General features: G+C 42.1%; 2 protein-coding genes and 1 pseudogene across 8 annotated transcripts in view; all 3 read right to left on the reverse strand.

Moving 5' to 3' along the window:
- Window positions 1-1124: 1124 nt before the first annotated feature.
- On the reverse strand, window positions 1125-3912 carry LOC102931522 (annotated as a pseudogene).
- LOC114019115 (TRPM8 channel-associated factor 2) lies at window positions 3786-6430 on the reverse strand. Its single transcript, XM_027820605.3, is given in 4 exon segments — window positions 3786-4092; window positions 4095-4332; window positions 4334-4538; window positions 4540-6430. Coding segments are annotated over 4 exon segments (660 nt in total). The 5' UTR covers window positions 4650-6430; the 3' UTR covers window positions 3786-3985.
- An 818-nt stretch (window positions 6431-7248) lies between these two features.
- Window positions 7249-22629, reverse strand: part of OVCH1 (ovochymase 1) — a 53077-nt gene continuing 37696 nt past the window's right edge. For 5 of the 7 annotated variants that reach the window (XM_043540608.1, XM_043540601.1, XM_043540605.1 and 2 more), the window contains exons 24-35: window positions 22064-22202; window positions 21162-21301; window positions 19668-19802; window positions 18436-18471; window positions 16544-16768; window positions 15375-15548; window positions 13633-13665; window positions 13114-13339; window positions 11943-12106; window positions 10623-10721; window positions 9567-9700; window positions 7249-9325 (exon numbers count right to left, since the gene is read on the reverse strand). In XM_043540608.1, the coding sequence (XP_043396543.1) occupies window positions 9161-9325; window positions 9567-9700; window positions 10623-10721; window positions 11943-12106; window positions 13114-13339; window positions 13633-13665; window positions 15375-15548; window positions 16544-16768; window positions 18436-18471; window positions 19668-19802; window positions 21162-21301; window positions 22064-22202 (1670 nt within the window). In that variant the 3' untranslated portion in view covers window positions 7249-9160. Of the gene's footprint in view, window positions 9326-9566; window positions 9701-10622; window positions 10722-11942; window positions 12107-13113; window positions 13340-13632; window positions 13666-15374; window positions 15549-16543; window positions 16769-18435; window positions 18472-19667; window positions 19803-21161; window positions 21302-22063; window positions 22203-22629 lie in introns of those variants that run through there. The other 2 variants (XM_037897477.2, XR_006288874.1) reach the window with 2 other exon arrangements.

Consider the following 22629-nt stretch of genomic DNA (forward strand, 5'->3'; position numbering starts at 1 on the left):
CCACTCTGAATGCTGCTGCAAGTGTGAACATGCTATTGCGCAGGTAGCTGACAGACAGTGAACACACAAAAGCGGTTTCCCTTCAGCGCTCTGAGTGGCACTGGAACTGCCAGCACTGTAACTCTGCCAGTGTAGACATACCCTCCTTTACCCTCTTCCTAAAGATGTACAGGAAGCACCTTCAGCTATCAAAATATTCCCACTTCTTTCTCTACTCTGCTTTCAAATTTTTCATTCTCTGACAAAGAACAAGACTGAAAACACACAAAGGACGAGGAAGAATATAGACTATGCTTCCCCAAAATTAATATTAATGTTAAATGAGAAACATGATGCTGCCACTTGGTGGCAGCAAAGGTGAAAGATGAGGGAAAAAAGCACTTGCAAGCATTGAACAGCTGACTGAGAACTGTTCCAAGTGGAGTCACTGATACTTAGAGGTCTGCTTTTGTTTAGGTCTTCAAAATCAGGAGCCGTAGCAACCTTGTCTAGCGAAAGACGTGCAGTGCATTTATCCATGTACTTACCAAGCCTGAAGAAAGGAGCCCGCATAACCCCTTTCACAGTGATAAGCACGTTACCCAACTGGCTGCCCTTTGGCACTATGATGTAAATGAGGCCACCCCAGAGAGAGACAGACAGACATCTCTGGATCTTCAATGCTGTGCTTGCATATCACCACAGGAGCACATCTTAGTGCTGTTCTCCATTGCTTTATCCAGTCCAATACTAAATGACTCAAGCAATTGGCACTTCTTAGAAATGTATTTCTTCTACAGGATTGTAGGGGAAAGTTTACCCTGGCTTCTGAAAGGGATGGAGGGAGGAAAATGGACGACACCTAACCCAATACCCATTGTATATTGGGAACTTATGGTTAAGGATAAGATTTTATCATGGAGGTCACGGATTCTGTGAAAGTCACAGATCTCCATGACCTTTGCTACTTCAGCCCTGGAGCTCCGAGCCGCCGCTGCAGTCCCCACAGCTGTCAGCCGCCATCACAGGCAGTAGGGGGCTGAGTGATTAGTCCCCACCCCCAGAAGTTAGCCCTCCCTGCCCCCCCCCCCCTTTTTTTTTTTTTTTTTTAAAGTGTCACAGACAGGTCACAGGCTTCTGTGAATTGTTTGTTTGTTGCCTGCAACCTGTCCCTGAATTTTACTGAAAGTAACTGACAAAATCTTAACCTTACGTATGATTCTATGAACACCAAGCAATATTCTAGGTGTGGTCTCATAAGGCTCATGGAAAGCAGTGCTATTCTTGTGCATGTTCTACAGAGGACACCACCTGTGGGTGGTAGTGAATGGACAGCTTCTTTCCCCTGGGTTTATGCCGTTGACTTCCACAGTAATGTGAGGGATGGTGGGGAGTTCACAGAATGTTAGCCTAGCACAGTCTGGCATGGTTTGGCACAGCTCTGTGGCCAGACACAGGAACACTGCCTCCTTGGACCTGTTTGGGACTCTGCATTCCTTGCACACAGGTGGGATCCTATTGCTGTACAGTGTTGTGTACAGGACACTGTGGAGTGAGGAATATGTGAGGCCACCGCTGATGGAGATTTGGAGGAATTCCATGCAGTCCTGTCCCAGTTTCTGGAGCCAGCCCTGGCTAGGTGCTGCTGGAATTGAGAGAGCGCCCTGCAGAAGTGGTAATATTGTGGCTTCTCTGCTAGTTGTAATACTGGGTTTTTACCTACCTCCATGTATTGCCCCAAGATGCTGATCCCAAACCAGTTGAGGATTTTGTTGCCAGGATATTCAGCGATAGCATTCTGGTAACTATTTTGGGAAGCCCACTACCAAGCCTGACCTCCAATCAGCAGGCCCCCTCTCTCTGCCACAAACTCATGGATCTTCTTGGCCTCTGTCACTCTAGGACTGGCAACAATAAATGCTCAGGTTGTCAGAGCTGAGATCTCGCACACCATCTTCTGCTGAGTTAGCAGGTCATGGAGGCTCTTTAGGTTGAGGTGGATGCTAATCCTCCCTTTCTTCTCAGCACCTAGCCACATAATGGCATTGAGAAGGAATGGCATCAGCTGCAGCACATAAGTTTGGCTCTCATGCGTAGCTACTACCATGTGGCCCTGGATGTAGTGAGCTACTGCAAGAAAAACACCAGTAGGAGCCATCCATGCCAAGGGGGAAGGCCAGAGCCCCATGGACGAGCAAATGAGAGGTTGCGCCACTCGTCACTATGTTTAGCTCAGACACACCCCTCTTAAGAGAAGCTTTAACTGTCTGCAGAGATCTAGCCCATGTCTGCAAAACCAAGAGAGGTTGCCATCAGGCAAAATGCCAACACTAGCATAGAATCATCTGAGCTGAGACATGAGTCTGGTTCACCCACCCTGCCCACAGTAGGATCAAAATATCCTTCAATCAGAATCACCTGGCTGCCTAAGCCTGTCAGTTCAGCCCTGACAAGGTAATGCCCTTCTGAGCAGTCCTCAGTTCTGCTGGAGATGTTTGAAAAGAGTGTGCACCTAAATCCTTCCTCTTTCTTAGCCACACCCAGCACCAAGCTGGCCCTTCTCTCATTCCACCCAAAATATCCATTCCTTTTCCCCCCCGCAAATCTGGTCTATTTTTTTTTCCATTTATGAAAAACCAAAGCCTGCTTTTTTTTTTTTAAACTCTTTACTGTGCATCATCATGATGTGGCTGTTACATGTCATTCATTCTTGCCCTTTACCTTCTGTTATATGAAAAGGCCATATGTGGGGAGCAGTTGGTGAGATGCAAATGACTGACATGGTAGCAGAGATAAAAGGAATGAGAGAGGTGAGGAGATATGCTTTTCACTGAGCAATTCAGCTCTTCGGATATCTGAAAACACATTGCTTTGAAGCATAGCAGTAAAATTGGTTGAGTTATATTCCCAGAATTACATGTTTTAAAATGATCTTTATAAAAATATTTTTGGAGCAAACACAGAAGTGTGAATTGCAGTGCTACTGCAAAAACTGAAAAGATGAGTTTTGTTTCAGCCACAAGTTTCCTATGCAACTTTTGTCAAGTCACTTAGAGTCTCTAGTCTTCACTTGTTTCAATGGCAGATAATCACATATGGTTTTCCAAGCATGAGAACTTTTTAAATTCTTCACCCCAGAGAGCGCTCTGCCATCAATTTCGTGGGTCTTCACTAGACCTGCTAAATTGACGCCCGTGGCACCGATTGCAGCAGTGTCAATCTCCCTGTAGTGAAGACCAGCCCATAGAATGGGACCTCAGGCAGAAGCTTGGCTGTTGAGGCCATCATGTCTCCATTAACAAACCACACAGAGTCTGAACTCAAACCCTGGTCCCACAGCGACAAGAAACAAAATGTTTCTAGCATTTGTGCTATAAGAATCTCTCTGTTAACCGCCACCTGTGGAAGGTTCCTTATGTGCAATAAACTGCAACTGCACTCGCTCACTCTCTCTCTCACACACGCCCACCTATCTTGAGCCTGTTTTTCAGAAGTCCTCTGAAAACAAGGCGCATGCTGCCCAATCTTACTCATTGCAGTCAACAGCAAAAAATCAGTGGGAGCAGGACTGGACCCCCTATATTATCCCATCAGAAATGTACAACTACATTGTGTAATTGCAATGTATATGTTTTTCCAAATATAGCTAGCAGGTGAATCTTTAAGGAGAACTAACTATGGAAAATTTTAAAGGGGTGCTAACCAGCTATTTTTGAGCTAGAGGGGAAAAGTAAACTCAAATTGAGGTAATTTTTGATGACTTGTTATTAAGAAAGAGTTTCACCAATTTCCTTCAAACTGTGGAATTTTTAAAAAAAATTTATTTGCTTTCAGAGACTGTACAGTATTTTTCAGGCCAAACAGATTTTCCATCTTGAAGTTATAAGGATGTTAACAAAGAGCTTTACAATGGAAGCAGACTGATACCTTCATTATGGAGAGGCTACATAATATTTTACAGTACTTTTAGTGATACCTTTAAACATGTGTAGAATGGTTCTGATACTCATGGAGTGATCAAAGGAATCACTGACACTGTTCCTGAGACGTCAAAGATCCCTGTCTCAGCATATCTGGCTGTGAAGTACATGCCAGCTGCACGGGTGACACGGTCCCAGGGAAATCAAACAGCGCTCTCTCTGGGCTGTGCTCATAGGCCCAAGGCCAAGCCTGACCCCCAGTGAGCGACCTCCCACCTTTCTTTACAAACTGGATCAGGTCCCTCATCTGTGTATCATCATAGCCATCTGTACAATAAATGCCGAGCGAGGAAGTGACTGCAGAGCAGGGCTGCATTCTAGTGCCAGACCTACGGAGAATCTCCATGAGAGAGCTCAAGTTGTTGTGGACCCCCCACCACTGCTTGGGGGGAGATACTGAGCCAGCTGACAGCATTTTGAAGGAACTGAGCCATCTTGGTCTTCCCCAGGTATCCCTTGTGAGCTACCAGCACTATCCAGCCCTTCCCATACTGTGAGGCAGCGATCAGGACCTGCCCCTGAGGGTTCACCAGCACTGGGAAGGCGGTCTCTCCGATGAGCAGCAGCTCACAAGGAACAGTCACCAGTCAGGTCCCAGGCCTGGACACCAGCCACCAGCAAATCATAGACAGCAGAAGGATCCATATGAGGCTTCTTTCTGTCTAGAGTAGACACCATAATAAAACACATTCACACATAAGATCTGGTCCTCCTTTTCCAAGTGTGGCCTGGCTGTATCACAGGCCAGGATACAATGCTATAACCTCAAATCACAGCCAACATGCCTCTTCACTATCTGCAATGCCTACCACACCATCATCCCCTTGAATCCTGGACTCTGTGTACCAGTACCAGCACTAAAGGCAAACGTATGCTGCACTGGGGCATAGAATCGGAGGACAGAGTGTTGTGTAGCTTATGTAAAGCTCTAAATGAGCCATTAGTTCATATTTAAATACAGAATGGACCTTGCATGTACATGCGCATATAATATGACTAGGAAGGGGGGGAGGAATAGGTATATATATTTTAAGAGACACTTGCCAAGTTCAGGGCTGAACTAAAAGCTATTCTTTCTATGCAACTTCTCTTTTGAATGCAGCTGACAGAGTTTTATCTCAGAAATGATGTGGCCATATTTATGCTTTTTCTCCAGCAAAATTGCTCACCCATTAGCAATTATTTTAAACAGTCCCAAGATGGAATTAAAAAAATATATCAAGAGAATGCTATGAAAAGTGAGGAGATAGAGATGTGAACAACCGATAGAATAGAATTTGGGTACAGAGTTCAGAAACTGGTAAAACATACCCACAAAACCTCCATCCCACTAACCGAGAACGTAACAACCTGTCAATTAACAGTTCCAGTTTTTAAAAGTACATTTGGGGTGCAAGTCAGAATTCTCTGCTCTGACACCGTGGTCACATTTTACACCCACTCCATACACATGTAAGTTATTTTCCACTGAACTGTACGTTGTGCAGTCAATGCCCATTGTTTTTTAAGTCACTCCTGAATAGGAGTTAGTATTTACCTAGTGATAGAGCCAGTGCTTCAGTTAATCCCCAGCAAAACGAATATCTTAATATTTATACTACATCTGGTACCGCATGAAATTGAAGACCTGCTAATCAGCAGTATGTTTTTGCTATGCTTTCAAGGAATATGGTTTACACCCTGTAGATTCAGGAATTGTTACCAAGCCCCTATAAAATCTTCCACAGCAAAGTCCTATCAGACAGCAGCAGCTAATTTTAAAAGCTATTGTCCAGTAGAGGAAGGGTAAAAGTATCCAAAAGCATGTAAGCGACTTTGGAACTTACTTCCCATTTTAAGAAGCGACTTCTGCTCCTACATCATTTAAAGTCACATTTGAAAATGGGGTGTAAGCTCCAAAGTTATAGGAAAGTTTTGGAAATTTTTACCCGCAACGTAACAGGAAAAGCATAGCCTTGGTGAAAAACTGCATTGTTTAAAAGGGTGAGAGAAATGACGAAGCATTAAAACTGCAGCAAGCAGGTTTGGAGGAGAGAAAGCATCAGTAAGGCTGCAGTATTTCTTCAGATAAAATTCCTTGTTTTTCAGCTGCATTCAAAAGAGGTTGTACAGAGAGAATAGGTTTCAATTCTGCTCTAAACTTGGCAGTGTATCTAATATAATTAACAAAGGAGGAAATGGGTGTGTATGTGTATACATAAATACACACACACACACAGAGTCTTACATACAGACACCAAACCAACCCTTTCATCCAAGAACTTACTATTTTCACAAACAGAAGAGGGTTCTCTCCTGGCCTCCCGCTCCTATGTCAACTTCCAATTCAGCACACTAGCTTCCTTTCTGGCCAAAAGTTACTCACACAAATAATCCCACTCAATTCAATGATTGTGGTGCGTGCTCAACATCTCTGAAGATCAGATCATTTGTGTGTCTTCCTTACCTTTCCTTTAGGTGTAACATCACCAGCTATAGTAGGGGAAATCTAGAGTCCTGAACTCAGGTCCTGGCTAGTAAGGAAGAGAATAAATTATTTTCCAAGTAATTTGTTTCAGAAACATATTGATTTGTTATTTTTAGGTCTATACAGTGTTCTATTATTCTGAGTCTTTTAAAAAAAAAAGTATTTCTTGTAAGACCTTTGTCTTACAAATAAAATAAAAATAAATAACTACAAATTCACAGCAAGCCACCTGGAACAATAAAAGGAACAGGTCTAGGATCCTGAATATTGAGCAGGAACCTTGAATATATAGGTCACTTCCACAGCTTCCAGTTGTTCCTATTTACTTTCTTCAGGAGAAAACAGCTATTTGGTTAGGTATTTCTAAGTAGTCTCTCACCATACTAGGTGTCTTGTTTCCTCAAACTGCAGCTACCGATAACAGCCAAGAAGGCATCTCAGCTCAGCACTGGCCAAGGACAGCTGGCTTACCTCATAGCTATTGAAAATATTCAGAAGGACTTTTGTAAAGTCACATGAGCTTATGATCCAAGGAGCAGGTCATATGCCGAAGTGAAAGAAAAATTAAATCCCCACCCTTCCAGTAGAAGTGATTAACAGTAGGTCTCTTGAATCTGAAAATTTTGTGCAAACAGGAGTGTAAGCTGCTGTCCTTTATTGACTCCTTGTCGGAATTACAAGCTCTCCATGTATGTTTTGGAATCTGGAAGCAGGTGATCCGACTTCAGAATCAGTAAGCATCAATCTAAATCGGTCATTCAGAATTCTGTCCCTGAAACTTCTGAAGTTCAGTGTTATTTTGATATACACAAAGCAACCATGTAATTTGTCTAAATTACTTTAATTGTAGGTGAAGGGAAAACAAGAAATCAGAACAGAAGAGTCAAATCTCTAGGAGAGCATGTGAACAGGGCATTTTTCTTCCATAACACATTGTCTCACCTTTTGTCCCAAAAATGGCAGCTGCCTCTACAGACAGGTGACTTCTAGTATGTCTGAGCACACAATATGGTCTACTCATAATTTTAGAGAGAGTCTCCTATTTGGTGTTTTTCTTAATGCCCCAGAGTCATGTGACTGAGAATCTCAGCTTTTGTTGCGGAAATTTTCCCCCGATCTTTTCTCCCTAACTACAAGGGCTAAAAACATGAATCCTAAAAACCACAAGGTAAATAAATAGCCCTAAATGTATTGTTTTTTTTAAGCTAATCTCATAATTTTGAGAGGGTCTGACTCATGTTTTTTTAACTGTTCGGCCTTGGCAGTACAGATAGCAGTCGGACAAAGGCCTAGGTGTGTCTTACTCCCACGCCACTCTTTGCAGCTGTAGTAGTTTTTAATACTTATTTTTAGTGCAGTGGGAGGGCTGGATGTATGGCATGGCTGGAAGCATCTGACAGGATGAGCACTTAGTGCATCTTCATGACCCCACACAGTGCTGTCAGAGACAAGAAGCATACACAGAAAAAACTCTGAAGATGTAAGTTTGATGCAAGAACAGGAGTTCATGAATCTATTTAACTTCATCTAAAACTAACAAAGCAAGAAACAAAAGCCTGTTAGCTAAATGAAGCGTCTTGATGCCATCTAGCTGCAGTAATTTCTTCCAACTAGTCATCCCCACCTTTAACACAGAGAATAGGGGAAAGGGGTAGCTTTTTTTTTTTTTTTTTTTTTTTTTTAAATCTCAGGATCCTCTTCCTTCACAGATCCTTTCCTGCCAAGGTAATTCTTTGTCACCCTGGACCCCTCCCCTATATAAAGGGTGTGTGAGAGGAGCAATAAACTCCCTGGTAAATTGGACAGCTCCACCCCATCCCCTTACACCTTGAAGAATTTTAAAAACAGCCATAGAGCTGCACCTCACATCCTGTTACATTTCCTCCAATTGCCAGACCAACCATGCACCACCCAGCATGCCCAGAATGGCCACTGAAATGGGAGGTCATGGGGGACAAGACCAGTAGCAGTGGGAGATACACCACACTCTTGTTCTAATTCCGGTTCCTCATTGGGTGGTTGACGGTTACCTTCTACAATGTTTTCATTTACATCATCTTCCCATGAATAATAAAGACTGGGAAGGGACATGGTCACTCAGCTTACATGTCTGTGCTTTTCCCTCCTTTTCTTGGCACCTTTAACCTGTAACAGCTAGTCAAGGTGTTTCTTCATTATCTCCCCTTTTACTTCTACCAGACAAGGCACTTGGTTTCAACAAGAATATCCAAGTGCAGTGTATTAAGTACAGTGGCGATCCTGAACTGAATCTGACCAGCTGGTCTGTACTATGCTTTTGGGAATAGTGGATCTAAAAGTTCTGTCAGTGGTCAAGGGCACAGCAGCTGAACATTGCCAAGCTAAATATATATATTTAAAAACACACACGTTTGTACATTAACTCAGCACTATTGACTTCAGAAGAACTGCACTAATTTAGACCAGCAGAGAATTTGGCCCTAATAATGGCAATGCTAACCAGGTACGGAGAGATGTGTATTCATGTACATACACCTATTGGGAAACAGATTTTTTGTGCTAGAGTTGCCAGTGTGTTGGATTTGCCATTCGAAGAAGACAGCTGAGATTGAGCATTAGTACAGTCACTTCAGATGTTTAAAGAAAAATCAGGGTATGTGACAGATGCTGCCATATTTCTTGGGTATTTTTACCATGCATAATTCACACATTCCTCCCCATTTAAAAAGGGAGAATTAAAAGTTCAGTTCAGCAATCACACTTTTCCATTAGTGACTGAAGAAATCCAGTCCCTGTAGGCAGAAATTCTGGTATAAACCATTGGTGACGCTGGATGGCAATCATCACTGCCCCAGCTCACAATGCCGATCAGCTTATAATACCCATTTTTCATGCATATCAGTGGCCCTCCAGAATCTCCCTGTAAAAAAGGGGGGAAAAAAGGTTACTTGCTGCTACTAGAGAGTAAAGAGGGGTTTTTAATCAGCTCACAAATATTTAGATCAGCTGAGTTACCAGGGTCCTGTTTCAAACTCTGACCTTCAACGATATATTAGTGGTATCACCACAGTGCCCAGGAGCCCATTATGTAAGCTACATTTTTGCCACCAGTAGTAGCCTGGAAAGCAAGAATTCATATCCCCCCCCCTCCAAGTACATACCGAGCAAGCAGTTGCTCCAGCAGCTCCACCACAAATGTTGGTATTTTTAATATCCTGTCCCCAGAAGCTCACACAGGCCTCATTGGAGAGGAGAGGTATATTTGTCTGCTGCAGCCTGATGGAGTATTCATCCTCTAGTGAAAACAAAGGATGCATACAGACGTGCCATTGAGGCAGGATGACAAGAGGTTACATATTTAAGACATGTACTATGTCAGTTATCCTCTAACCTTTTCAGCCATGCCAGGCGTCTCTTGACACTACAATTTGGGGATTACTATTGCAGAAATTATTTCCATTTACACATAATTTTAGAACCTTGCATCATTTCATATGCACATTCAACACATTGCATGGAATGAGATTCCATGTGTGTCTTCAGACAACAAGAATTCCCCTCCACTCACACAGGCAGGTATAACTCACTGCACCTGTGTCATCAGCTGAGTTTGAACCCTGGATCCCAAGAGCTAAAATTATAGCTGAGGGTCAGCTGAGCTAAATCATGAACTTAGTCAATTCACGGAAGCACTATAGGGAGTAGCCATTGAATGGGGACAAAGCCCCACCCTCCCGTAGCACAGTTACACATGAATGCAGTGAGCCAACAGAACACCAAGAGTATGTTAATAAACCCTTGCCAGGAAAAAAAAAAGTCAGGGGAGAACCCCCCACAAAAAACCAAACAACTTTCCTAGTCCTCTTGTACTATCATTCAAGAGTAATTAGGGGTTTAACACCAGCTCCTCCACCCCCAAGGGGAGATCATCTAACACCAAAGTACCAATTGACAAGGGTCAAGGAGATCAGAGGCATCTAGATACCATGAGAATTGTCTCACCACATTCAAGTTTGTTGTTACCCTTTCCCTACCCTATGTTTTAACAGGGGGAGGTTTCTGGGACAGTCACTATGCCTTCTTTTCTGTTTAGAAGGAATGTGGACAATATTGGAAACCAAAATGAACTAAGTTTAGAAGGCAACAAGCAACTAAGCTCTCACAGGGCTCTGGACTTCAGGGGTTTCTTTAGTATTAGAAAAGTAACATGTACTTACTGCCCGATTCTGTTGCTCCCCATCCTGCTGTTAAGCATCTTGCATCAATGCTTATTTCCTCATCTCTATCTGGTAAGCAAATTATTGCTATAGAGTCTCCTGAGTAGAAGAGAATCAGGTCAGTATTTGGTATACCTTCCCTTTTTTTATTTAACCCATCTCCAGTTTTTCTAACCCCCTTTCTCCTAGTCACCACTTCTCCCCAAACCAAACAACTCATTACTCCATGAAACAAATCAGAGCGCCATATGGGGGTCTAGTATTCGTTAGATTTCCCCCACAGACTGTCTGAATGCCTGAGAGAACCACTTTAAAGGTCACAATTACACAAAATATGAGTCACCCACGATATTTCTCTGCTTAGTGACCGTACCACAAGATGGCTGACATTACTTTACTTTGGTCTGATAAAGGAGTTGGGAGGGAGGGAGACTTCTGAAACACCGTGACAGAGAAACCAAGTTGGAGACTTTTAATTAGGCTTCCTGCAGAACTCAAGCAAGTGCACACTCTTAAGTCGGTGACAATTAACCCTGTCACGCAAGCAAGTCACAAAAAACTTTCACCAGTGGACCAGTCTCCCCCTAACTACACAATGATTCAATGGATTGAGGGAAAGAGGTGTTTGATCTGCATTAGCAACAGCACACGAAGAGGGTGTACAGCGGGGTCCGCGGTTCACTCACTCTAAGTTCAGTATTAGTGGGCACTAACTCTGTTTACACCACATTCCTATTCCACCAATACATTGTTGAACAAGCTGTGACATTAGTATTTTTTGGAACAAACATCCCTACTCATGAATTAAATCTAAGTTTAACCATGGATGGATATTCTCTGACTATCTCTACACAGCTAAGATGATATTTGGTAGAGTGGTAAACACACACTATTCCGTTAAATTCTGAACACTGCTAACTTGCTTTGTCAAACAAGATACTTTGCTTCAGAAGAAAGAGGTGCCTGTCAGTGCCAGAGAGTTATACATACAAATCTTTATGCAGTGAGAAAAAGGAAAGGCCCCACAATGGAAACTATGTACTTATTCTTGGTTCTTCTAAATTTAGAATTTTAAATACTATTTTAAATACAGGAGTCTTTCCACTGACTTCCCTGGGCTTTGGATCAGGCTCTCCATGAGCTGATATAGATAGGAGTGGTGTCCTAATGTCTATTGAAGAGAACAGAGTTATATTATTACATATATTTAATCAGACAGCATGTCTTGGATCAGAACCTTTTCAATGGAGCATGCCAATCCCGCACCACATACTTTGACACACTAGAGTTGTAATACAAAAACTGGACTCCAGATAGTACCTAGTTTGATGGGTTTCTCCAGTTCCAAGAGAGTGAGATCATTGCTAGAAGGAAATCCACTGAAGTTATAGTGTGTGTGCACAGCTTTCACAAGGACAGGGTTGTTGCCTTTTATGTTTGGCAACAAGTAAGTTTTCCCCAGAACTATCCTGTCTGTCTGAGCACTGGGCAAGGAAAAACAGAACACACATTTTCAGTTCAATTAAGAAAACAACCTCCATATATAAAACTGGCATAAAACTCTACTTAAGATAATGGATGAGATTTTCAAAAGCACCTACGTGACTTTGAAGCACAAATCTGATTGTTTTGGGTGGAATTTTCAAATAGCATAAATCCCATTGAAAACCAATCAGAAGTTACCATATTGTAACAAAATGGAGAGATCAACTTTCAATTTCCAAAATGTTTGCACTACTGTCCATGTGTACTTTTAAACAAGGCAGTCCAGTATTCTCGAAACTCAGTTTTAGTGACACTAATCACTATAGCAGAAACTGGATTCTAGTTTTGCTGAAGTCTACACTGACACAAATATTCAGGCCACACAAGTGTGCCAAACCTTTCCAAGAATCATTCTGCATATCTCTGTTACAGAGTCATGGCAGACAATTCAGCTCAATGCTTTTTTAATGAAATTCTGGTGCAACTGCCACAATCTCACCACCACTGAATAGTGAAGAGATCCCAAGGCATACATCAAGTTAAGTTAACCCTCACATGTAGTGTAATAATTAACTTTGGCTTGGGCTGGTAGAGGCACCACACTAGGCTAGCCATACTATTATATGTGTAAAAGCAAACTTGTGGAGAGACCTATTAGTACCAGTAGAAGTTATTTTAGGAGGAGATTTTCACTGATAATGGGAGTGATTACACTGCTCACCCAGTACCCAAGATGAATTAAACCTTAGTATCCACCACGTTCCCTGATGGAAGATCCCTGGAAACTGTGTGTGTTGAGGAGGAGGAGGAGGAATGTACAAAAAAAGGGCTGTAGCAACAGGGAGGAGGAGGAGGTAAATACACACTTCTGGGACAGTTGTGAAGCAAGAAGTAGTATGAAGTGGTTTTGCTTGTCAGGGAGCAACAATGATTTAGAGGCTGCCAACATCTGCAGGCTAGCATGCACCACTGTGGTATTGTTGTAACGGTTAAAGACTTTGCCCACCTGAAGTTACAGTGTCCAGCTGTTAGGACCCACTTCTCAGCAATCAGAGAGCCTCCGCAGAAGTGCTCATTCTTGTACTGTAGACTAACCAGCCAGGGCCAGGACATTTGAGGTGCTGGTCTGCCACCGACCACCCTTGGCTTGCCTGGCTCTTCTCCGGCTGCTTTCACATTCATCTCAGACTTGTCCACTGGGAATGGATCCACCACTGGAATGCCACATTTGTCTGGAATTGGTTTCATTTTGTTAGTCATATTTTACTGGTCATAGCTTGACAAAGCTAAACATGCATAATAATCCAGACAGTGAAATATCAGACATGTGCTCAAACAGAAGAAACACCCTATCAAGAGTACCAAGATCCCCAAGTACATCTGGTGGGATTAAGGGGGGAGAGCCTGAAAAACTGGGTGAATCATCTGCTTCCCACACCATTAATTTTCTAATAGGTGTTTACTGTGGGACGGGCTGGTGTGAGAGAGAAGAGATAGTTGAAACCTTAAAATGAACAATATTTACTTTCCTCAGAAGCTGTTAACTTAGTAGGTGGACCTGTGAGAAATTTAAGGGAACAACAGTCAGTTAAAAAATTCCTGGTCAAGCTGTTTTCATTGGCACTGCAAGTGTAGTGGAGGAAATTATCAAGAACAGTAATGGACAAGGTGCATCAGAGCCTCTTTTTGGATCTCTATGGAAGATATTCTGGAACATTCCACAGGTCAGTAGTTCTGGAAGCATTTTTATAGAGGAGGTGCTGAAAGCCATTGAACAAAACTGTAAACCCTATATATGATGGAAACCACTTCAAGCGAGGGGGTGCTGCTGCACCTGCATAGTTCCATCTATGGAACTAGCCTTTGGGTCACACAGCCTTGTGACAGACACCTCTGGCCTGCCTCCAGAGCCACAGGAGAGGCCACATCCCTTTAGTAAGAAAAGTTGGATGAGCTCTTGTCAAAGAGACATGAGCAGACATGGAAGAGTTTATTGGTTTCCTGTGGGTGCAATCAGCATCTAGAGAACCATTCTTTCAGTTAAGCTTTTGGTGCGGTGGTCAGGACTATAAAAAAAAGTAAAATTAAGTATTGTAATAAATATAAAGGGAAGGGTAAACACCTTTAAAATCCCTCCTGGCCAGAGGAAAATCCTTTCACCTGTAAAGAGTTAAGAAGCTAGGATAACCTTGCTGGCACCTGACCAAAATGACCAATGAGGAGACAAGATACTTTAAAAAGCTGGAGGGAGGGAGAGAGAGACAAGAGTCTGTGTGATGCTTTTGCCGGGGACAGAACAGGAATGGAGTCTTAGAATTTAGTAAGTAATCTAGCTAGATATGCATTAGATTATGATTTCTTTAAATGGCTGAGAAATTAAGCTGTGCTGAATAGAATGGATATTCCTGTCTGCGTGTCTTTTTGTAACTTAAGCTTTTGCCTAGAGGGATTCTCTATGTTTTGAATCTAATTACCCGTAAGGTATCTACCATCCTGATTTTACAGAGGTGATTTTTTTTATTGTTACTTCTTTTTTACTGTTTCTTCTATTAAAATTCTTCTTGTAAGACCTGAATGCTTTTCTCATTGTTCTTAAGATCCAAGAGTTTGGGTCTGTGGTCACCTATGCAAATTGGTGAGGATTTTTTTTTTTAAACCAAAGCTTCCACAGGAAGTGGGGTGCAAGGATTGGGAGGATTTTGGGGGGAAAGACGTTTCCAAACAACGCTTTCCTAATAAAATAAACCCAGATAAACTTTTGGTGGTGGCAATGGAAGTCCAAGGGCAAAGGGTAAAATAGTTTGTACCTTGGGGAAGTTTTAACCTAAGCTGGTAAAAGTAAGCTTAGGAGGTTTTCATGCAGGTCCCCACATCTGTACCCTAGAGTTCAGAGAGTGGGGAAGGAACCTTGACAGGTATGTTAACCACATTCTCCCTCCACTAAGCTAAGATCCAGTGTTCAGCCTTGTACGTTAATTCAGTAAAAATATTGCTATTTGATCCACTCATGACTGGAATTATGCAGAGGCCTGAAAATCAACACCTCAGCAACATACCTCTAGTAGTACAACAACCAAGTCCATAGCTGAGAATGAAAACTGGCTATCATGGCATCCTCAGCTGAGTGTAGGACAATTCCTTCAGGAGACAGGTCACCTCAGCAGACTTGTATACATTCAAGTTTCCCTTCCTGGAGACCTCTACTACTATTTAGATACAAGAAGGCTATTTGGACTGGGAGAGAGAAAGCCCTACAGCATTACTTACATTTGCTTTCAAGTTCTATGCCACTTCTACTCTTCTGTGCTGGCCACCGATTCACCTCTTCAAACAGAATTTTAAAGCCTCTGTTCCCCACAGACCTGTCCGTCTTGAAATGTAGAGTCAGGTAGCTGCTGCTTGATAACAGGCTAAGAGACTTCTTTTGGCCACATAAACTAGCTGCAAATTATGAAGAAGTGAGCACTTACACAGTGACAAAGCAAATTTGTCTGTCAAATTGTGCTAAACTTATTCCTAGGGCAGTCACATTTTTGAAAAAAAAACCCAGGCCAATTAGATATGTCAAAACATTATGACGACAATGGAGACTCCCGGGGTAGGGGTCCAATTACAGTTCTTTTGCTAGCTCTGCTAGGATCTTAAATGATTTGCCCAAAGTTATTCAATGTCTGAGTGTGCCGGGATAAGTCTAGTGCTACAGTATGTGGGGATAATACTTTAAGTACAGGAGTATTTTAATATCCTTCCTGAAGAGGGTGAAAATATTTTTCTCCTCCCAAGAATAGTCAGTTGTGAGATGCTCTGGGCAGTTTGTTAGTAAACTGTCTGAGGAAAAGCTTTGACAAAGTCCTCCATATAGTTGTGTTTCACAAGACACAGTACTTCTTTAATCATCAAACTAACAGCTTCAGCCTCTAAGGGTCCTCTGTCAAAGCCGCAGAAGAAAAAGAAAAAGAGCCATATTCAAGAAAAGGAGACACTTACATTCTAAAACAATCCTACTCTGTTTATGCCAAAACAGTAAGACTACCTTCACTATTCAAAACATAAAGGAGTAGTATCTGTCCATGAATGGCATATTAGATCAGATGCACATATAGAATGTAGTGCAGCAGGTCATAAGATACACAAGACTGAGCAAAGGAACAATGGAAACAGAAAGATAGTGAGACAGCAGCTCCCTCTTACTGTTACACCCATAAGTAGTTCTAGAGAGAAGACAGAGTTCAAATTTCTTCAGGGTCCCTCCTAGTCCCCGCCCAATAGGAACTGTAGAACAATTCCAGAAGCACTCATTACCTTTGGGAAACCTACAGTAACTCATATTTCCCTCTCCCTCACCTTGTTTAGTTCCCCACATAGAGAGATTGTCCCCACATCATATGTTGGCCAACTTCCCTGAGACAAGGCAGGAGAGAGAGAGATCAACATACCGAGCAGTCCTGAAGAGTTATTTGGACCATCATAGATGTTCAAAGAGTCCCAAATGCAGTCTCTTGCGTTTTCTGTTACCAAGTCTCTGATCACAGCTTTCAATCTATTTCCTGAAGTGGAATAAACTGTCCAAGTGCAGTTCAGCATGTTGGGATAAGTGTTGGGGTAATTAGGAGATGTTATCTCAGCTGATCCAACTGGAATTAGATCCAAGATTGGACACCCTTAAAGAGAAAAATGAGAGTTTCAGAGGTTGAGATTTTGCCCTGACAGGAATCTGTCTTCTCAAACATTCATTACAAATGGTCTGAAAATGCTAGAGCTGTACAAACAACGGATTCTTTTTTTTGATCACTGGCATAACTGGGAGATGGGGAGAGATTGGTTTTTCCTTTTGGGTCTAACAAAATGCTTCCTTTGACTAAAAAAAAAAAAACCATTTTCTTTTTTGAGTTTATCATTTCAAAAGCAAAAATTGAACTAAAATTCATAATGAAGTCATTTTCAATAGTCGTAACAAAATGCTTTGATTTTTTCAACTCCCCCTCCCTCACTTTCACTGAAACAATTCAGTTAATTCTATACAAGTTCGCAAAAGGCCTCAGTCAACCTGAATCTGCTTTTTTCTTTCCCTCACACCCCCCCGTGCTGGAGGGGAAGGGGTGTGAAAAAGTTTCATCCAAAAATTTTCACCCAGCTTTGGAAAAATCTTGATCCCCTAAGATTTTCTAACAACAAAAGCAAGCAGACTTATGAGTGGAACTTAAATTCTATTGGTTTCTGCTTGAACAAAGCTCCTGTTGATACTAACTTCTACCTGCACAGCAAACATAGTTCTCTGCACAGCTTGTTATAGTGCCCTTAACAGGTATATTTAAAATAGGAGAGCTGTTCTAGAAGAACGAAAAAGGGACCCATCATTTGGGAAGTGTGTTGAACTCTGGGAAGAGCCAAAGGCCAAGCTATCTGAGATCCTACAACCAGTACAACTCAGCCACAGAGTAACATTTCTAATTAGACCAGATTCATACCTGGAAAAACATCCTTGGGCTAAGCCCATTGAAACCAATGGATGTATTTCCTCCGTTTTATTTAGTAGAGTAGAGCAGGCTGCAGGGCTGGAATTTACTTATTTTTAAAATAAATTTTACTCTTTATTTACTCCAGGCTTCTCCAAAGTCCTTTTGCTTGTACGTTTCATTTATGTAGGTTGTGAAAGGACAGTCATTTTCAGTTACTTCACCACTAGCAATTGGGCATCACACACACATTTAGATTAAGACTAAGGTGCGGCATGGAGCTGGGTACATTTGGTGGGGCAGTGAGAGGAAGAACTGCAGGCTATTGGGAATGACATAGGGAAGGGTCTAGAAAAACTGGATGTCACACTAGGGTTCACATTTTCAAGCTTTAAAAAAAGGACATTTCTTCTCCCAGATGTGTCACATGGCATGACAGCCTACCCAGTTTAGCTAGAACTCCAGGATGCAAGGGCAAAGGGGGAAAAGCAGACAGAGTTCCTTTCCCATCACTCAAAATCTGAGGGAGCTGAGGCTGGCTTTGAGATTAGCTAAGAATTCCTTTATGTTCCGGCTACCAACACGTCTCTGGTCCTGTGTGGCAGCTCACAATGCAGGAACAGAAACAAAGCAGCAGGCAGCTAATATTAAAGAAACAGAACTGTGGACATATCACCCAGACTGAATAAAGGGCAGTTGTTAAGGCACTAAGATGGCTGTATTACTGGCTATGTTCTGGTATTGAAGTTAACCATAGCAGATCCCCTCCCCCAACCAAAATCCAGGAGACATTTAGAAAAGCTATTTTTGGTTTGATTGTTTGCATCTCCCCTCCCTGCATGGCTGGCATAGAGAGCTAGAACTGATCTTACCTTTTTCAGCAGCTTTCAATTTTCCTAAAGCAGAACCTAAAATGAGAGAGTTACCATACTCACTGTTAAAGGTTAAACTCACCATACAAATAAACTAGGGATTCTGAATGCCTCAATGGGTAGACACGGACTCTTGAGTGATTAGGTATTAAGAACCATACTCTGAAACAGGGTCAGGTAGTTTTCCCTATATTTACAGTAAGATCTGTATGGTCTCCACATACGTAATAGTAAAACTCATTTACCAGAACTGACAGTATGTTTATATTGGATAGACCTTTTACATGGACAAAACGTTCTGCTTGTTTTGTTATGTGGCATACCAAAAGGGGGCGGGGGGGAAATTGATGGATTAGGTTGTTGTGATCACAAAGTGATTTGCTTTCATGAAAAACAGAAGTATCCTAAGGGACAAAGCAATAATTTTTCATATCTATGATGTCTTTGATCCCAGGGTATCAAAAGTTACTTCGTAGCAGGACAGTAGCACCCAGTGTGCTAGATGTTATCCTCACAAGGATAACAGTCCCTGCCCCAAAGGGCTTCCAATCCAGGGCTACAAGAGAAAGGTGATGAGTGATGAAGAAAAAAGTCAATTTTTTTATCTATCATTTTCAAAAACTAACCAACCTTAACTGTTGTATTAGTTAGCTAGTTATTCTTGTAGGTGCAGCAGAAGTGAGTCTTGAGGTGCGGGGGGAGGGGGGAGAAAGGTGTTTGAAGGAGGAAAGCAAACTTGCATACTAGTTCAGGGAGGGAGTTCAGTGCATAAGGAGAGAGGGAAAGGAAAAGAATGGTCATGAAAGAAGTCAACAAGTAGGGATGGTGATAGGGGTTAGTAGTTTACGCAGAGCAGAATGGGTGGGGTCACCGGAAGATACAGTACATTGGTTAGGCTGTTAATTAGTGACCTTCATTTCACAGATGGGAAAAGAAAATGCAGAAGTTCGGTGAATTGCTTGAATACCTAGTAAATAGTAGAGACTGGGCTGGAACCAGACTTCTGATGCTCAATAAGCCACCTCTCTGGAGGAGATAGGATAAGCCTCTCTCTACTGTAGTGTTTTACATCTTCCAGATATTGTATGAAGATTTATTAAAAGCTGCTTCTTTAGGTTTGTTTTCTTTTTATAAATGGTCACAAGACTCTCCTGTTATGTATTTTTCTCTTACATTTTGCATAACCTTCCTTTATACTCTGCTCCCACTCCTTCACTCAAAACCAAACTTACCAGGTTGTAGATCATGGAAAGAGTAGGTCAGAACAAACCCTTCTGTAGCCACTTCAGCACTGGATGTGAAGGTCAGCATCACCACTGGACCATCAGACTTTAAAGGATAGAGTGAAATTTCCCCACAGAAGTTACCTGCCAGGTAGTAGGATTCCAATTGGTAACCATGACAGGCACAATGCTAGGCTATTGTATTTTACCCAGACCGGTTATATCACACCTCAGAAAAACGAAGCCTTAAACTATACCTTTATAAATACCTCATGTATCAGTGAGAAATGAAACCTCAGCCTGTTGAGCCACCTTGAGTTCATTCTACTCTGATTAACAGGCTGAGGGGCTTGTTTACACTTAGAGCTGCAGCTGCACGGGTGCAGCTTTAGTGGAGACACTACCTATGCCGACAGGAAACCTCCTCCTGTTGACACAGGTACTCCGCCTCCCCAAGAAGTGGTAGCTATATCGATGGGAGAAGTCCTCCCATCGACATAGTGCTGTTACACTGGGGGTTAGGTTGGTATAACCTATGTCATTCAGGGGGTATGGAAAATCTACACTCCTGAGTGACGTAGTTACACCAACCTATGTTTGTAGTGTAGTGCTAAAATAGAGCAGAATTCCAAATGTTATTGTACACACTTCTTATAAACAAAAGAGAGAAAGTGCCCTTTGACTAAAACAAACCAAAACCAAAGAGGTAAAAACACACCTGCTGTAACCGTTAAAAGCTTTAGAGTGTGGCGGTTGGGTTGGGGAAGATAGTGCTTTCAGACAGACATCTCTGGTGGCTGAAAATTAACCGATCCTATAATCTTACACACCAGTCATGCTATGGCGCTAATGAGATTTTAGTTACTCTTCCATTTAAATGTTTGGACTGTTAGGGTTACACACAAGGGAGGGAACAGTCTCTTTGAAAACTGTTAAACAACAAAATAACTTCCATATAAGACGCATTTTTATGTGGAGACCAATGGATTGATCACGGGGCATCACGTTCATTGGAGAATGAGCCACTTCAGTGCCCTGAAGGCTAGAACTGTTTGAGACAATGTATAATTAGTAGAAATTCCTTGAGGGCCACACAATAGTATCTGCTGCAATTTATTTCCAGTTCAACTGTCACTTTTACTGTCATGCACAGCATTGTTGAGAGACGCATCATAGGAAGCACTCCACATGCGGATGTGCATTTGTTCCCAAGATATTGAATGGCCAACAATTTGGTGACTGACACCTGCCTCTAAGGTAAATTTATCGTGAACAGTGAAACAATCAACCAATCCCATCTCTACAACAGAGCTACAGAAGTGGTTCCTAGAAATGGAAATGATGAATTAGTAGAAGACACTCCCCTAAAGTCAGTATTAACAGAAACAAAGTTGGAATTCCTCTTTTCATTGCCCAATTTCATTGCCCAATGGTCTGCTAAGAAAACTGGAAGATAGAGTTTCCCTCTTCCACTCTCAGCAGCACCACAAGCAAATCTCTCACCTATCAACTCCTTGCTTGGCCCAAATCCTTCATACACCATCAGTTGTCCATGGCAATCAGACAGAGTCTTTTCAGTCCAGAAGGCCAGGAAATCAAGCCGAATGATGGATTTTAACGGGGCTACAATTCGCCAGTGGCAGCTGCAGGGCAAGAACAAATTCAAAAACACTCATTAACACCCAATCACATGCACCCTACAACTGGCTCACATTTCCAAGGGATTGTTACTAAAATGGGGTGGAAGGAACAAGGAAAGAAAAGAATTTGAGTCTGTTTTAAAAAACAAACAAATCCCAGACAAAGTGGAGATTCTAATCCAGGGTGGGATGTTGGTTTGAATCCATTTCTGATATAGAAGTTATGAACAATAAAATAAACTATCAACCAATTGATGAAAGTGGACATAAAATTATGACACTGATTCAGAAACAAGATGGACCAATGCCAACGAGGCTTCCTCGCTGCCTAACACTTCACTGAGCAACCACTCCTACTCACTGCTCCCTCCTAGCGGGAAAAGCTGGGGGAAGAAAGGGCTAGGAACTGCCCTTTTTACCACCTTGCCTGAGTTATTCTATGCAAGAGGAGGGTGAGGGAGAGTCCCTTTCAGCATTTCATCTGACATGATGAATGATTTCACCAGAACGATGCCAGATTTGGCCACTAATTGTTAGAAAGGGTGTAGCAGCACTAGCCCTTCTGATCACCATGCCTTCATGTGAGAGGCAGATAGGAGCCACAGAAGGCAATTGTGGAACCTGTTCAGTTTTTCAAAAGATGTGTAATGAAACACAGAAGTTAGATATGGAAGAAGTCATATTCATTCATCCCAGATCATCCACAGTTTTGTAGAACCTAATTTAAGAGTTCCAAGAAACGGGATTAAACAAGTTCACTCTCACCTGGTGGTGTTAGGATAGCCATGGGGATATCCTGGTGACTGGATCAATCCTTCCAGGTCTGTGAGAATGACATCCCTACAGCGTAACAATTCTTGGTCCACATCCTTGGGGCGTTTCACTGCCTTTCCAATCTTTGGCCCTAGAAAGAAACTTTGGGATTCAATTTGCACCTGTCTTTTAAATACACTTCCACCAATGGCCCAGACAATACCACATGACTGCCCCTAGAAGATTAAAGTCCATCTAAAGAAAGCTGAAAATTAAAATGCCTCATTTTAAAATTAGTCTGGAAAACAAAACACAGTTGGACAGCCAACTAATTTGATACCAATAGTGATTATTTTCCATTATTCAAGACATTTCTGCTTGTTATTTATGTTCTCTGTAAAAAGAAATATCAAAGCCAATTTTAGGGTCATTCCAGCTTTCTTCAATCTGTGTTTTTCTAATTTCTCATGTAGGACTCAGTAAAATAAGAGCTCTATTTTGGTGCTCAATAAGAGCTCACTTGGTTCCCCCAGAAGAGAGTCCCCTCTTCTATATCCACCCCACTGCCTTCTGGAAGC

Source organism: Chelonia mydas, chromosome 1, assembly GCF_015237465.2.
Source record: "Chelonia mydas isolate rCheMyd1 chromosome 1, rCheMyd1.pri.v2, whole genome shotgun sequence".
Lineage (NCBI taxonomy): Eukaryota > Metazoa > Chordata > Testudines > Cheloniidae > Chelonia > Chelonia mydas.